Here is a 15536-nt window from a genome sequence, read left to right as displayed (position 1 = left end):
ATACCAGGAAAACATTTTTTTTTCTCTCAAGAGAACTAACACTTAAACAATAGAATTTTAAAAATAAAGTATGAGATAACTGCTCTTTTAATGTGTTTTCAGAAAATAAAACATAAATTTGGGTCTTACAAAACAAAAAAAGGGTAAATTCACTATACATTGATTTTATGAGTTATTTCCCCTTAGTAACGTAGTTTGGTACTGGAAGGTCATCAATAACAAAATTGAATCAATTAGAAAATACATGTTAAATACATTTCAACAAGCAACATTCCTGTGAGGTTGATGTACAAGGTTTTGGTTTATCAGAAACTGACAACTTGAAGAATAAAATAATTATAAACTATTTTGAATTCAGTAATAGCTTCCTTTATTTAGAATTTTTAAATATAAACATCAACAACACATATTCCTTCATATTTAAGTTTGTACAAACTTTTACAATATATACAAATGTAAATATGCTCATTTTCTAACAAAATTTCTCCTTTTTATTTAAGGTTCATTTTTGCACTTTGTTAATCCAGTTGGTTCAGCATGTCCAACAAGGTTGATTTCAATGAGCAATGACCCTCACTGGCAAAAACTGCAAATCTTTGAACTTAAGGATCTAAGTGGCAAGAAATGGTCTCTTCAGTATCATCCAGCAAACATATATCAGGATAGTTATGATGATACAGTGTCAATAAAGCTTGCCAGAGACCAGAAAAAACACCAGATGTTGACTGGAGCATATTACAGACCTGCTAGTTTCAAAAATGGAGGCACATATCATGTAAGCCCTTATATATTTCAAGTACATGTATTGACGGTATTTTATTAAAGCCGTTAAATTGCCAATGAGATAACTCTTCACAAGAGACCAAATGACACAGAAATTAATAGTAAGACAACTCTTCACACAAGACCAAATAACACAAAAGTTAACAGCTATAATTAACTTTGCTTTTTTGTTATATCAATATTTTAGTGGCAAGAAATAAAGAACTAAACAAGTCTCAAATAATGAACTGTTTAATGTGCTCTTTTAAGGCCTTTTTGTAGAATTGTTTTATAAGTTCACCTGGCCTAAAGGACCAAGTGAGCTTTTCTCATCACTTTGCGTCTGGCGTCGTCTGTTAACTTTTACAAACATCTTTTCTCTGAAACTACTGGGCCAAATTAAATAAAACTTGGCCACAACCATTATTGGAGTATTTGGTTTAAAAGATGTGTTCAGTGACCCAGCCAACCAACCAAGATGGCAGCCATGGCCAAAAATAGAACATAGCGGTAAAATGCAGTTTTTGGCTTATAACTCAAAAACAAAAGCATTTAGAGAGCAAATCTGACATGGGTTAAATTGTTAAGCAGGTCAAGATCTATCTGCCCTGAAATTTTCAGATGAATTGAAAAACTCATTGTTGGGTTGCTGCCCCTGAATTGGTAATTTTAAGGAAATTTTGCTGTTTTTGTTATTATCTTGAATATTTTTATAGATAGAGATAAACTGTAAACAGCAATAATGTACAGCAAAGTAAGACCTAAAATTAAGTCAACATGACCAAAATGGTCAATTGACCCCCTTAGGAGTTATTGCCCTTGAGAGTAAATTTTAACAATTTTCATAAAATTTGTACAATTTTACTAACATTTTCCACTGAAACTACACGGCCAAGTTCATTATAGATAGAGATAATTATAAGTAGCAAGAATGTTCAGTAAAGTAAGATGTACAAATACATCACCATCACCAAAACACAATTTTGTCATGAATCCATCTGCTTCCTTTGTTTAATATTCCCATAGACCAAGGTGAGCGACACAGGCTCTTTAGAGCCTCTAGTTTTTAATTGGCAATCTTTCTAAAACAAATGTGTCGTTATCTTTCAGATTTCAGTGAAACCAGCAAAAGGACATGGAATTCCTGTGACAGAAATTTTGTTATGGGACGGACCAGATACTGTTATAACTACCTATGAATATGAAGAAGACATTGACTGGTATTCAAATGTGTGCCAATGTTGTTTAATAGAAGCAGTATCAGAGGTATAGGGAGGAATGGAAAAATATATTGATATCTTACATTCTTTATGATAATTTTGTTTAATTTCATCAAGATTTACAACTCTTTGAAATGCCCATGGATATTTTTAGAAAATAAACTATGTATTCAACCATAACTTTAATTTGAGTATAAAATTTACAAAGTCAATTGTAAAATCAGTATTCTAACTATTATAAACATTAAAGTTTATAATTGCAATTATTCAGTTTTCTGTACTGATTTTGCTTGTAAAACATCATCCATATCAAAAAAATAATATCAAAAATTTGGAGATTTCTTTATAGCTATTTGTACTTCATTGTCCTAACAACTTTAAACCTTAAAAAGGTGTAATAATCTGTCATAATCAAAACTAGAAATAAAATTCACAGAAAGTTATTTTATTTAACATCTTAAAAAAAACAGTTTAGACAAACACATGTGTTAATTTTCCAGGATTGTGACTACTGCAATTGCTCCAGATATTTATCTGATAAATATGGAAACAGCACACTCCCTACAGTACCCAGTAAAACAGAAGCTACAACAGATCAGACAACAACAACTTCACACCCATACGACATAGTCAATAATCCTGCTGACAGTAATGTTTCAAAACCTGTAGATACAAGTACTCCCATGGCTCAAAAGTCCTGTGGCATTCAGATACTTTATGGTAAATTATATTTTACTACAATATGGAACTGCATTGATAAATATATTTTCATGAAATGATGTGAAGGTATACTATAGGTTACTGTATGGCCTTCAATGATGATCAAAACTTATTAATTATAGTCCGCAGTAAATCCTGACATAACAAAATGTGAAACAACCAATCAACTTGACATGATTGCTGACAGAACAATAAACAAAAAATAAATATGCTCAACAGCAACCAACAACTACTGAAGTAATGTCCTGATTGCATATGAAATGTACAATCTTATAACCATGAATCTTACATCTATGAATTATTTACTATTAAAAAAAAAAGGACCACAAGAAAATAATTCTTCAAAATGGATTTTTAGAAGGAAACTATTGTCATTGTAGATGGAATAATGTAAACTGCTTTAACAAGATGAACCAATGAAAATATATAAAAATCATATGTGTACTGGTCAGTGTTGTTGAACCATTTTTTTTTTAAACAAATTTATTCCTATATCTAATTATATATTTTTTTTCTTTCTATTTTCTAGATCAAAATTCCAAAATTGTGACTTGGTGTCGGTTTTCCAATAATATTTCCCCAGTTATGAAGACAGCTGTTGATTACAACATCACTGGAGAATTTCTCAACTTCAAACTAATATTTAAACCAGAGATGGATAGTGCAGTTGATGTAAGATAGATTGTATTATTTTCAATATAGCAGTATTAGATTTTGTGGTGTTCCAAAAAATAATAAAAGCAAAATTAAAAAAAAATGAGTGTTTAAATAATAGCTGCAGGCTTTTCAATGTTATTTTTTTTTAACTATGCTGTTTTTTTATGATTTTTCATTTAAATACAAGATGTTGGTATAAGTCAGCACAACAACTCAAAAAATCTTTGAAATACACTGAAAACAGGAAATTTTGCAGATTAATAATAGTGTCTTGAGATCTATTACAAACTTTTTAATTGGGTTGATAATTAAAAGAGCCATGGGATAAACATGACTGAGGCCCTCTTTTTTAGCTCTGTGGAATACCTGATCTGAGTGGAACAACAAAACTGGTCCTGCATGTTTACAATCGTAACAATTATGTACCAGAGATTACAGATGTATTCAATATATTCTCTACAAGGGCAGTTTTTAAAAATCTGATACTACCACCACCAACTGGTGCACTTTGTCTCTATGGGGATCCATTCAGAGGTGGAAATAACCCAATAATAAAGTATGAAATTGGTATTGGGACTGACAAGTTGTTAACTGATATTGAACCCTTTAGGGAAGTTATAGAACCATGTATACCTTGCTTTGTGGAATGTTCAAAATACAATTGTGACCAGAATTGCAATCTGGATAAAGTTATGGACTACAGTTTTACATTGACAAACTTGAACCTAATGCCACATGTCATGGATTTAAATGAAACTGGACATTCATATAATAAAACAATAATATACTACCTTACAGGTAAGAATTACAAGATATGAAGTCTGTGTAAGATTACATATGGATTTCCATACTCAGTAGCAATTTTGTCTTAGAATTAAAAAAGATATTACTGTAAATGCAGAAATTATTGCGAGGTTTTTATTATTGGGAATAAGTTGTAAATGCAATAATTACAACTCGCATTTTGTAAGGTTTTCTCTGAATTAAGCAGGATTTTTCTCAAAATCGTAAAAATTAAATTTGCATTTAAGTTTAAAATGACAAAATCGCAATAATAAATGCACGCAATAATTTCTGAATTTACAGTACTTGGATAAAAGGGGTGTGTCAACCATATATCCCCATTCAAATGTTTTGAATGTGTAAAAAAGAGTGGGGGTCTTACATAGTCTCCCTGGTCCCCAAGATCTGCCATTGAGAAGAAAAATATGTTATGCTCAAATAAGCTTGCCATTGTTGAAAATTGGATGTTAACAGTTGTCACATTTGTAAATAAGGATAAAAATTGTAAAACTGTTCAAGTCTTCTGTAAGGCTAATTAAAAATGGCTTTTTTGGTTTTTTGGTTTTTTACAGGAAGGGCTGTGACTGGATCTGGAGATAGTGCTGTATCCTCATCATCAGGATTTTATATTGACATCACAGGTCCTGTGTTTGACCTTGACATTATGCTGACTTCCCCAATTTATATTGACGTAACCCGAGGAGAGTTTCAGCCAGTCAGGTTCCAGGCATCAAACAGCACCATTAAAGCTTTTTGGAGATGTACTGATGATGAAAGTCAAGTAAAGGTAACTTACAATGAATTGTAAGAGTCATTAAAGTTTAGCTTAAGATATATACTACATAATAATTGAATTCAATTAAACACAATAGATGTATATACACTTGCAAATTTATCCTCCATAAGTAAAACATAAACTTTGACATCCTAATTCAAAACATTTGACAACACAATGACAAAGTGAATGTTGCTTGATTTCAAAAGGTGATTTGGAGTAGATCTAAGATCAATCAGAGGCAAAAAACAGCTATATACCAAAAGTGTAAAATATGTTTATCTTGAACACCATGCATGACATCTTTTTCAGGAAAACTTTTGGGCAATTGGTAAAACCCCTGGTGGAAAAGAACTTCAAGAGTTTCAATCAGTTGGTCTCAATGTCACTGGCGTTAATTCATCATTTGAAGGCATCCTCCAACATAACCATACATATTATGTGTCTATTATCTGTATCAATGGAGGTGGGAAACCTACTCAATGGAATGATACTTATGGTATGGCAACAGATTACTGCATATTTACTATTATTTCATCATGTATATTTATGTCGTATCAAATATTTTCCAAACTTCCACAAACATTTTTGCAAATGTAGAATTTATGTCTCGCTTGAAGGTGTCAAAAAGCGAGACAGGTATGCCCTCTAGGTGTCAGCAGGGACGGCTGTGGTGTCAACAATGTATTAGTTTGTGATAAGGTTTTGCTTATGGTGAACCACTAGTGGTAAATCATAGATATTTGGTATGCAGTTGTATTAGTATTTGCACATCTCATTACCATAGAGATTATTTGGCCCGCCCCTTCAGTTATGGTCTATTGACATTGAAACTTTGTTTAGTTATCATGTATTAGTTTGTGATAAGGTCAGTTTATAGGGAACCACTATTGGTAAGTTAATGATAATTGGTATGCAGTTGTATAAGCATTGGCATATCTCATTTCCATGTAGATTATTTGGCCTCCCCCCGTTAGTCGTGGTCTATTGACTTTGAAACTTTTGCTTATTTTTCATGTATTAGTTAGTGATTATGTCGATTTATGGGGAACCTATATAGCTAGTGGTTGGTCGATGATATTTGGTATGCAGTTGTATAAGCATTGGCACATCTCATTACCATGGAGATTGTTTTACCCAACCCCCACAGTTATGAATTATTGACTTTGAAATTTTGCTTAGGTTACATGTATTGGTTTGTGTTTAGGTTTGTTTAAAGGGAACTACTTATGATAAGTCAATGGTTTTTTGTATGCAGTTACATTAGCATTGGCACATCTCATTTCCATGGAAATTGTTTAGCCATGAACCTCCAGTCATGGTTCATTGACTTTGAATATTTGCAAAACTTGCATGTTTAAAAAGTGTTTTCAATTTCAACATTTGCATTATCAAAATTACGAAAAAGCAAGATATGTATCTGTGATAACAGTTTATGTTTCTGTTTAGTTACAAAACAGCCTAGCTGGTCTCAAAACTGCAGAAACTCCCTATTTTAAAGGTTAGTTAGTTTATATAATTTTGAAATAACAAATTATTACAGTGTATACATAATTTGATTTTGATACAGAATACTATTTTTGAAATAAATCTTGGATACTATTTTAGCATTGAAATGAAGCAATTGTTACCTAAAATACTAGGCTATGATTATTGCTATCAAACGTTTTTAAGGTGTGTACTTACATTATGTTTTTAGGTGTTGTTCCTTTGTTAGAACTACCAGAAGTTGATAACTTAAACAATACTGTCCTAGGAGAAATTAAACCATTTGATGGACCAGTGATACCTTCAGATGCCATGGAGAGTACAGATCCAGATAGTATAGGATTTACCTTTACTGTTAGTGAAGATAAAAGTATTAACAAATATGGTAGGTTTACTTGATTTATTTTTGTAATTCAAACTACATTTGTTGTTGAATATGAATTTACTAAAAGATATTTCTCAACTCTATTTAAATAAAAAAAACAGAAATAGCCAACAATAAACCTCTTTTATTTTTGTCACTAGATGAAACTTAGTTGTGGCCAAACTGTGTTGTATAGAATTTTATACCTCGCCCAAAATAGATATTTTTCATCTTGTGTGTAAGAGGTTAAAGTTTTAACTCAATGTAGATTACCATTAATTTGTGCAAAAATCTTCAGTATGATGTGAACTTTTTATAATGCAAGCCAGGCATGATGTCAAGTGGACACTTTTCAGAAATAAATTTTTAGATACTTTAATAAAAGTAAATGGTAATAATATCAATTCATTATATTTTTTCTTCAGATTTGTGTATTGGAACAGATATGAATAAAGATGATATTTTCCCCTGTGCATGGGTTGGGTATAACATATCAGGATCTGCTTCTATCAAAGATGGTTATTTATTAATTGATGATATCAGAGTGAGACCTCTGTCAGAACTAAAGAACACATTTTGGAATGTATCCGAGGAGCAAACACAGAATAAAACAAGTGTATTCCATATGGAACCTGGCAGGACGTTGTTTCTTACTATGAGAGTTTGTAATGAAGCAGAACTCTGTACAAACAAGTCATTAGGAAGTGTACTGATAACCAATACAGAATCTATAATAAAAAGATCAGATCATGGAGAAGCAATTCATATTGTAGAATATGTTTCGACAGACTCTAGAAGGAGAAAAAGAAATGCAGAGACAATTGTTTTAACAACTCCGGAAGGTAAAATTTCTATAGAATTCCAGTAAACTAGTGTGTATCTGTACAATACTGCACCAGAAGTTTTCTTGTAGTTCAATTCGGAAATATGTGAAGCACAAATTTGAAATACTATGTGTTACAGACCTAGTGAATTGGAAAAGGGGGAGAGAGAATGAATGGTTTCTTTAGAATTTTGAAATAAATCTGAAGCAAAATGAAATTCTATATTATAGGAAAACATGGAGTTTTTAAAAAGTGCCTCTAATCCACCAATCCTTGTACTTTTTAAAATTCTCAGTGTTTTAGTTACGTAAACACCAAGCAGAAAACACCAAAAGTTACTAAGAAGATAAATTCAATTAAAATGTAATCATAAGCTAGCAAAAAAAGCAGGATACCATGTAACATATGTATACTATCCATAGATTGCTTAACAATATCTGCACTCATGTATTAGTATTGTAAAATGGTCAATTGCTAGATCTTTTGAAATATTTTTTTTCACAATTTTTAAAAACTGCAGCTGACAGCTTCATTTCACATTCTGATTTTGCTTAAATTACTTAAAGAATTTTGTAGTCTGTAATTGAGATTGCAATTAACTGTTCAGAATTGACTAAGCTATCATACATAATGGGAAAAATATCAGTCAATAGAATTGATAGGAATGCATCAGTGGTGCATTATAGTTAAAGCTTGCAGAGCAGAAGCAGCCTAGCCTACATAAGCACTTTGTTTAGAGTTCATATGGTTCAGCATCAATCTTTCACTATCTCATTTATACTTTGTCACAATTTGCTATATGCTACTTTCATATTTATATAGGATTAATACCAGGACAGACCATTGTACTTCAGCCAATATCTGAAGAAGATCTAACAACAGAATACAGATCTGATTCCTCATCTGATTTTCAGCCATATATAGTTAACCCAGCAACTACCTGGGATATGGTGGAAAGATTATTGTACAAGAGGTACTGTGATTTTAAATTGATTTATTGAAATATCTATTGAATGACAGCTATGGAACTGTAATGGTGCTTTGTTAGTGAACAAGATCTCACAACCCAACTTGTTGAAGGTTTCTTTTGGTATTTGTAACAAATATATTTGTGCTAGAATTTCAACAAAAATTAATATAATTTAAAGGTTTTGATATGCAATCAATAGTTTTATTTTTTTAACTGATATTTTGCAGAATACATTCATTGGTAATAACATTTTCTGTGATACCAGTTGGTCATCTGCCTTTGCCAGGACCAATGATTATCACATATCCAGATACTGTTGGTGAGAATGAAGAGACCAGAACTGCCCTAGCTCACTGGAATACTGGTATGTACATACATTTTTTTAATGTAAAACAATTGGTAAAATACATAAGTACCTTTTAAAAGTTCCAAACAACATAGCAATAAAGAGGAATGACAGTGTGCCAAATTCACAGAGAAGCAAAACCATTTACTTTACAGTGCAACTAGCAAAACCAATAAGTAGGCTGAATAGGCAAAAGCAATTTAATTTTTTGTGTAATTTTTAAAAAGTTATATGATTAACTGACTGAATCTAAAGTTTGTAGCATAAAAAAAATCTAAAATATCTTACTTCAGAATGGTTGCTTTTGACATTTAACTTTTCCTCAATATTCTATAAATCCCCTTAGATATTTGTCTAGGTATTGCATTAAATATCCCCAGTGCCACCAGACAAAAGTTTGTCCCCTGTGTAACGCATTGTGGGGAACATCGAAATACAGGACATCCGCCTATCCGGTCTTGTTAGGGCTCTAACAAATACAATTTTTGCCAGATTTTTATAAAACTTATTTTTGACAAGTTCTATATTGGTGGTGAATCCATTTGTAAAAAAAGCTATGTCCCTTGGGAATATTTAAATTCATGTATAAAATGGCATTGTTAGGGCTCTTATGGATACAATTCTTGCCAGATTTTTTAGATATTATACTTAAGATTAATATCAGCCATATCTTGACCAAGTTTTATAATTGTGGCCAATTGACCTTTTTTTTAAAGAATTTTGCCCATTTGATATATTAAATTTATGGCAAATATCCTTTTTAGTCCTCTCTCTTGGGTACAATTCTTGCCAGCCCTTTCTAAAACTTATACTATAGGTTAATATCAGCAAGATCTCAGACAAGTTTTGAAAAAGGTGGCTGATTGACTTTTTTCAAAAAGAGATATGTCCCTTGGAAATATTAAATTTATGGAAAATGGCCTAGTTAGTGCTCTCATGGGTACAATTCTTGCCAGCCTTTTATAAAACTTATATTATAGGTTAATATCAGCAAGATCTCTGACAAGTTCTGAAATGGTGGCTGATTGACTTTTCTCAAAAAGAGATATGTCCCTTGGAAATATTAAATTTATGGAAAATGGCCTAGTTAGTGCTCTTTTGGGTACAATTCTTGCCAGCCTTTTATAAAACTTATACTATAGGTTAATATCAGCAAGATCTCAGACAAATTCTGAAAAAGATGACTGATTGACTTTTTTCAAAAAGAGATATGTCCCTTGGAAATATTAAATTTATGGAAAATGGCCTAGTTAGTGCTCTTATGGGTACAATTCTTGCCAGCCTTTTATAAAACTTATACTATAGGTTAATATCAGCAAGATCTCAGACAAGTTCTGAAATGGTGGCTGATTGACTTTTCTCAAAAAGAGATATGTTCCTTTGAAATATTAAATTTATGGAAAATGGCCTAGTTAGTGCTCTCATGGGTACAATTCTTGCAAGCCTTTTATAAAACTTATACTATAGGTTAATATCAGCAAGATCTCTGACAAGTTCTGAAATGGTGGCTGATTGACTTTTCTCAAAAAGAGATATGTCCCTTGGAAATATTATGGAAAATGGCCTAGGTAGTGCTCTCTTGGGTACAATTCTTGCCAGCCTTTATAAAACTTATACTATAGGTTAATATCAGAAAGATCTCAGACAAGTTCTGAAAAAGATGGCTGATTGACTTTTCTCAAAAAGAGATATGTCCCTTGGAAATATTATGGAAAATGGCCTAGGTAGTGCTCTCTTGGGTACAATTCTTGCCAGCCTTTATAAAACTTATACTATAGGTTAATATCAGCAAGATCTCAGACAAGTTCTGAAATGGTGGCTGATTGACTTTTCTCAAAAAGAGATATGTCCCTTGGAAATATTAAATTTATGGAAAATGGCCTAGTTAGTGCTCTTTTGGGTACAATTCTTGCCAGCCTTTTATAAAACTTATACTATAGGTTAATATCAGCAAGATCTCAGACAAATTCTGAAAAAGATGACTGATTGACTTTTTTCAAAATGAGATATGTCCCTTGGAAATATTAAATTTATGGAAAATGGCCTAGTTAGTGCTCTCATGGGTACAATTCTTGCTAGCCTTTTATAAAACTTATATTATAGGTTAATATCAGCAAGATCTCAGACAAGTTCTGAAATGGTGGCTGATTGACTTTTCTCAAAAAGAGATATGTCCCTTGGAAATATTAAATTTATGGAAAATGGCCTAGTTAGTGCTCTAATGGGTACAATTCTTGCCAGCCTTTTATAAAACTTATACTATAGGTTAATATCAGCAAGATCTCAGACAAGTTCTGAAAAAGATGGCTGATTGACTTTTTTCAAAAAGAGATATGTCCCTTGGAAATATTAAATTTATGGAAAATGGCCTAGTTAGTGCTCTCATGGGTACAATTCTTGCCAGCCTTTTATAAAACTTATACTATAGGTTAATATCAGCAAGATCTCAGACAAGTTCTGAAAAAGATGGCTGATTGACTTTTTTCAAAAAGAGATACTGTAAATTCAGAAATTAATGCGAGGTTTTTATTATTGCGAAAAATGCGAATGAGTTGTAAACGCATTAATTTAAACTCGCATTTTGAAACATTTTATATGAATTTAACAGGATTTGTCTCAAAATTGTAAAAATTAAAATTGCATTTAAGTCTGAAATGACAAAATCGTAATAATTAATGCACACAATAATTTCTGAATTTACAGTATGTCCCTTGGAAATATTAAATTTATGGAAAATGGCCTAGTTAGTGCTCTCATGGGTACAAATTTTTCCAGATTTTTCTAAAACTTATACTATAGGTTAATGCCTAGTAAAATTTGTGTTATTTTTATCATTACAGGACTACAGCAATGGCAGTTGAGTAGTATAACATGTGGTCAAACATTGGAAATTGATAATGGAGATGAAACAAAGAGTGTGGAGGTATTGTTCAGGTTTTTTATAAATATAAAGCTCAAATTTATAAGGCATTAGGAAAGTTTTAACATTGCTGTTTTGTGTAGGGTTTATCTCATCTAGGGACTTGTCTAGACTATTACTGTAAACCAACTTATTTTTCGCGGATACTTTATTTCGCGTTTTACTCATTCTTGACCACTGTGCGGCTATTTAATTTCGCGATTTTCTGATTTATTTGATGAAGTTTAATAAGAAAAGATCCAAGATTCACATATTCGCGACGATTTATATTTGCGTTATTTTTTCGACTCGTGAAAGTCGTGAAAATAGATGGCTCGCGAAAATAAGTTGGTTTACAGTATGTTATCATCATATTGTAAATAGTCCTGACAAGTCCCTAGATGAATGACAGATCTAGATCTAGATAGTTCAGCAATATTTAAACTTTTCTTATTTCTTGATTGTCTTTTATAACTTAAAGTTACATAGAACTAATTTCCCATATTGCAATATTTGGTCTTGAACTTTATAATGTAAGTGTTGGCTATTTTCTTATCTGCTATGCAGCCAGTCCTATCTGAAGACATTTTGATTTCAATTAGTTGAAGTACTCTTAATAAATATTGAGACATACTTTGTATGACATGGCAAATACCTTCTGGTTTTGATGCTTTTACGTCTGCTCAGTTTCAGTGGCATTCAAAAATGCAAGGCGAGTTTGATCTTCTAAAATTATGGTTTTTTTTTTATATCATATTTAAAAGTGTGTACTGAATTACCATTATTGATACATTCTCTTTTTATTTTTTTAAGGTTTGTAAAACATGGGGAGATGAAGAAGATGCAATCAACCAAACTGACAAATCTGTCTCATATTTCTCTGAAGAAACACAATTCGCTGTGTTTATTATTTCAAATAAAGTATATAATTCTCCACCAATACTGACCAGTAACAGGTTTATATCAATCAAAGAAGACGAAGGTAATTAAAATTTAGGTTATGGAAATATCAAAATTTTTCATGCACAAAACATGGTAAGAAATATATGTTTTCAGTTTAGATATCTTGTATTGTCACAACATAAAGCAATCTAATTAAAAACCGATCTCTCATTGCTCCGGTTTTCTGATATGTCGTGTGGGAGATGTTACGTATATGAAACCCTCTTTGAGGTCACAATTGTGAGTGACCTCGTAGGTGTGTCTTTTTCGACCAATGAAAATGAGTCTTCAACAATCTTGAAAGTTTATCATGAGGTGAAGGGATGTAACTCATTTTATTTACGAAGAAATTGTCAGTCCAAATAATTCATAAACTTTTATTATTGGCTTATTAATAGGTTGTCAACTCATTTGCATATCATTATAAATTCATAACTCAAAGCGGGTTTCATTAAATCTCCCACATGACATATCAGAAAACAAGAGCAATGAGAGATCGGTTTTTAATTAGATCTATCATAAAGACAAAAGATCAAGTTCAAACACTAGACATTATAAAGGGAGATGGTAATGCGAAACAGGTTACAGAATATCAAAAACAGATATGTCCTCACCTCTCCCTTCACAGACAAAGCTTGTTCTTTCAAACAATACTCTGTGTCTGTCATAAGATATAGAAATAAGATGATGTGATAGGATAGGCAAGGAGAAAACTATCTAATAGAGACTGAGAGTTTGTTGTTTCAAAGATTGTCCATTTTTTGCATCTATATTAAATAAAAAAAAATCAGACTTGAGACATTATTTGACCCTTGAAATACCATTGTTAGTTCATGTACAATTATATTATGTTTTATTCTTATTATAATTAATGTTGTGGATAAATGAAAAATGAATAGGAAGTAGTATATATTTGTTTAGGGGCCAGCTGAAGGACGCCCCCAGGTGTGGGAATTTCTTGCTACATTGAAGATCTGTTGGTGACATGTTGTTGTTTTTTCTATGGTCGGGTTGTTGTCTCTTTGGCACATTCCCCGTTTCCATTCTCAATTTTAGGTATATGTTTTATGTTATTTCTCAGGTACATTACAATACCAGTTAGAGGCATCAGATGAAGAAGGTGATGTAATCAAATTCAGTTTGGCAAGTCAGTCATACAAATTTGGTAAACCACTGCTTTTTGAGGATGGAATGTAAGTAGTATTAGCAAATTTTCAATACCCAATAGCAGTTAGTTTGTTTGTTTGTCCCATTTTCCTTTTTCATATTCCTGACATATATCTATAATTTACTGCACAAAGCAAATTATCTAGTAATTTCTGATTATATTTTATTAAGGGGAGATAATTAAATCACATGTAGTATGAGTTTAGTGAGTATAGTTTTTTAAAGTCAACCACCTCGTGACTGACAAATAAATAAGCTGACTAGTTAAATATTCATACAGAAATGAAAATTTTATTTTGTAGACTGTTGTATGCCCCATGTCCAGACTGTTCAGGTGTTGAGACATTATCAATCATCCTTCGAGAAGTACAGACCAATGATGATATACCTCCAGCCAGTAGTGAAGCAACACTTGTCATCACCATCATAGATTTCAATGACCCCCCAGAAATATTCTTAACACAGCATGGACAATCTATTTTATCATCAGATCCAACAGAACCAACTTTGGTATGAATATAACCTCATTTAGACCTAATATTAGCACACTCATGTGCCCCCCCCCCCCCCCCAAGAAAAAAAATAAGAATTAAATAAAATTATATAACAGATTTCTTTAACCTGGAATTTATTTTTTTCTTTCCCTTTTTTATTCAATGATTACCAAGATTGATCATTTATATAAATATACAATGTTAATTTCCATTGTTTAACGCAAGTGCACATTTTAGATGAATAAATATGGTTCCTTATTTGTGCATTGTGATTAAATTTTAAATTGGTATGTTTTGTTCTGGTTGTACTATTTCAAATATTTAATTTCATAACTGTATCATATGTTTTATCAGCTTACCATAAGACTATCACATGGTTAGGTTAGAAATTAATGGTAAACCCTAGTTTTTAGTGTTTTAATGTCTAATCTTACTGTTTTAATTTATTGACCTAAATGCACGACTCGATTCCTAATATATCAAAATATATATATTAAAACATTGCGATAATTGTTGCAAAGAATCCTGCTCAAACTTTTGTGAAAGATGGTTTTAACTTTGCAGTGTTGCGAGAGTTTATGTTGTATGACGTTGAAGGCAATTGTAGTGACCTGCAATACAAGTACCGTTCCATACCCGTAGCCGTGAAAACAAATAAGCACTGTTAAAGTCAATGTTCTGTTCGAATTGTGACTGTTAAAGTTGAGTTTGTGAGTCAAACGAACCCCCTCTGGGAAATTCCTGGCTACGGGCCTGCGTTCAATTGAGTTTAGGGAGCTACCATTTGAATTTTAGGGGGGGGGGGGGGGGGGGGGGGGGGGGCTAGGATGAAATTTGAAAAAAATGGGCAGGACAGAAGTTTTGAGTAAAAAAAAAGGCAGGATGAGACACTTGCAAAAAAAAAAGTCAGGATAAACTAAAAAATAAAAGGCAGGACCGAACAGAGTGAAAAATAAAAAGGCAGGACAGAGATAACAGCTAAAAAAAAAAGGCAGGACACAATTTTTCATCCTACCCCCCCCCCCCCCCCCCCCCCATAAAAATCAAATGGTAGCTCCCTTAGTTATATGTCTTGTGTTTTTTTCTTTGACCTAGATTTTCTGTGTTTTGCCTGTGTAGTGCATC

The 15536-nt window shown here is 32.1% G+C and overlaps 1 protein-coding gene across 1 annotated transcript in view; it reads left to right on the top strand.

Moving 5' to 3' along the window:
- The window catches only part of LOC134692399 (uncharacterized), a 52765-nt gene extending 38332 nt beyond the window's left edge, over positions 1–14433 (top strand). Inside the window, exons 42-56 of the mRNA XM_063552848.1 lie at positions 501–775; positions 1873–2028; positions 2483–2702; positions 3232–3374; positions 3713–4157; positions 4715–4929; positions 5230–5416; positions 6617–6790; positions 7195–7611; positions 8416–8566; positions 8791–8927; positions 11750–11832; positions 12622–12790; positions 13832–13943; positions 14220–14433. Coding sequence (XP_063408918.1) covers positions 501–775; positions 1873–2028; positions 2483–2702; positions 3232–3374; positions 3713–4157; positions 4715–4929; positions 5230–5416; positions 6617–6790; positions 7195–7611; positions 8416–8566; positions 8791–8927; positions 11750–11832; positions 12622–12790; positions 13832–13943; positions 14220–14433 — 3098 coding nt within the window. The remainder of the gene's footprint in view (positions 1–500; positions 776–1872; positions 2029–2482; positions 2703–3231; positions 3375–3712; positions 4158–4714; positions 4930–5229; positions 5417–6616; positions 6791–7194; positions 7612–8415; positions 8567–8790; positions 8928–11749; positions 11833–12621; positions 12791–13831; positions 13944–14219) is intronic.
- Positions 14434–15536: the final 1103 nt, after the last annotated feature.

Source organism: Mytilus trossulus, chromosome 12 (genome assembly GCF_036588685.1).
Source record: "Mytilus trossulus isolate FHL-02 chromosome 12, PNRI_Mtr1.1.1.hap1, whole genome shotgun sequence".
Classification (NCBI taxonomy): domain Eukaryota; kingdom Metazoa; phylum Mollusca; class Bivalvia; order Mytilida; family Mytilidae; genus Mytilus; species Mytilus trossulus.
This window is presented reverse-complemented; position numbering and strand designations above follow the sequence as displayed.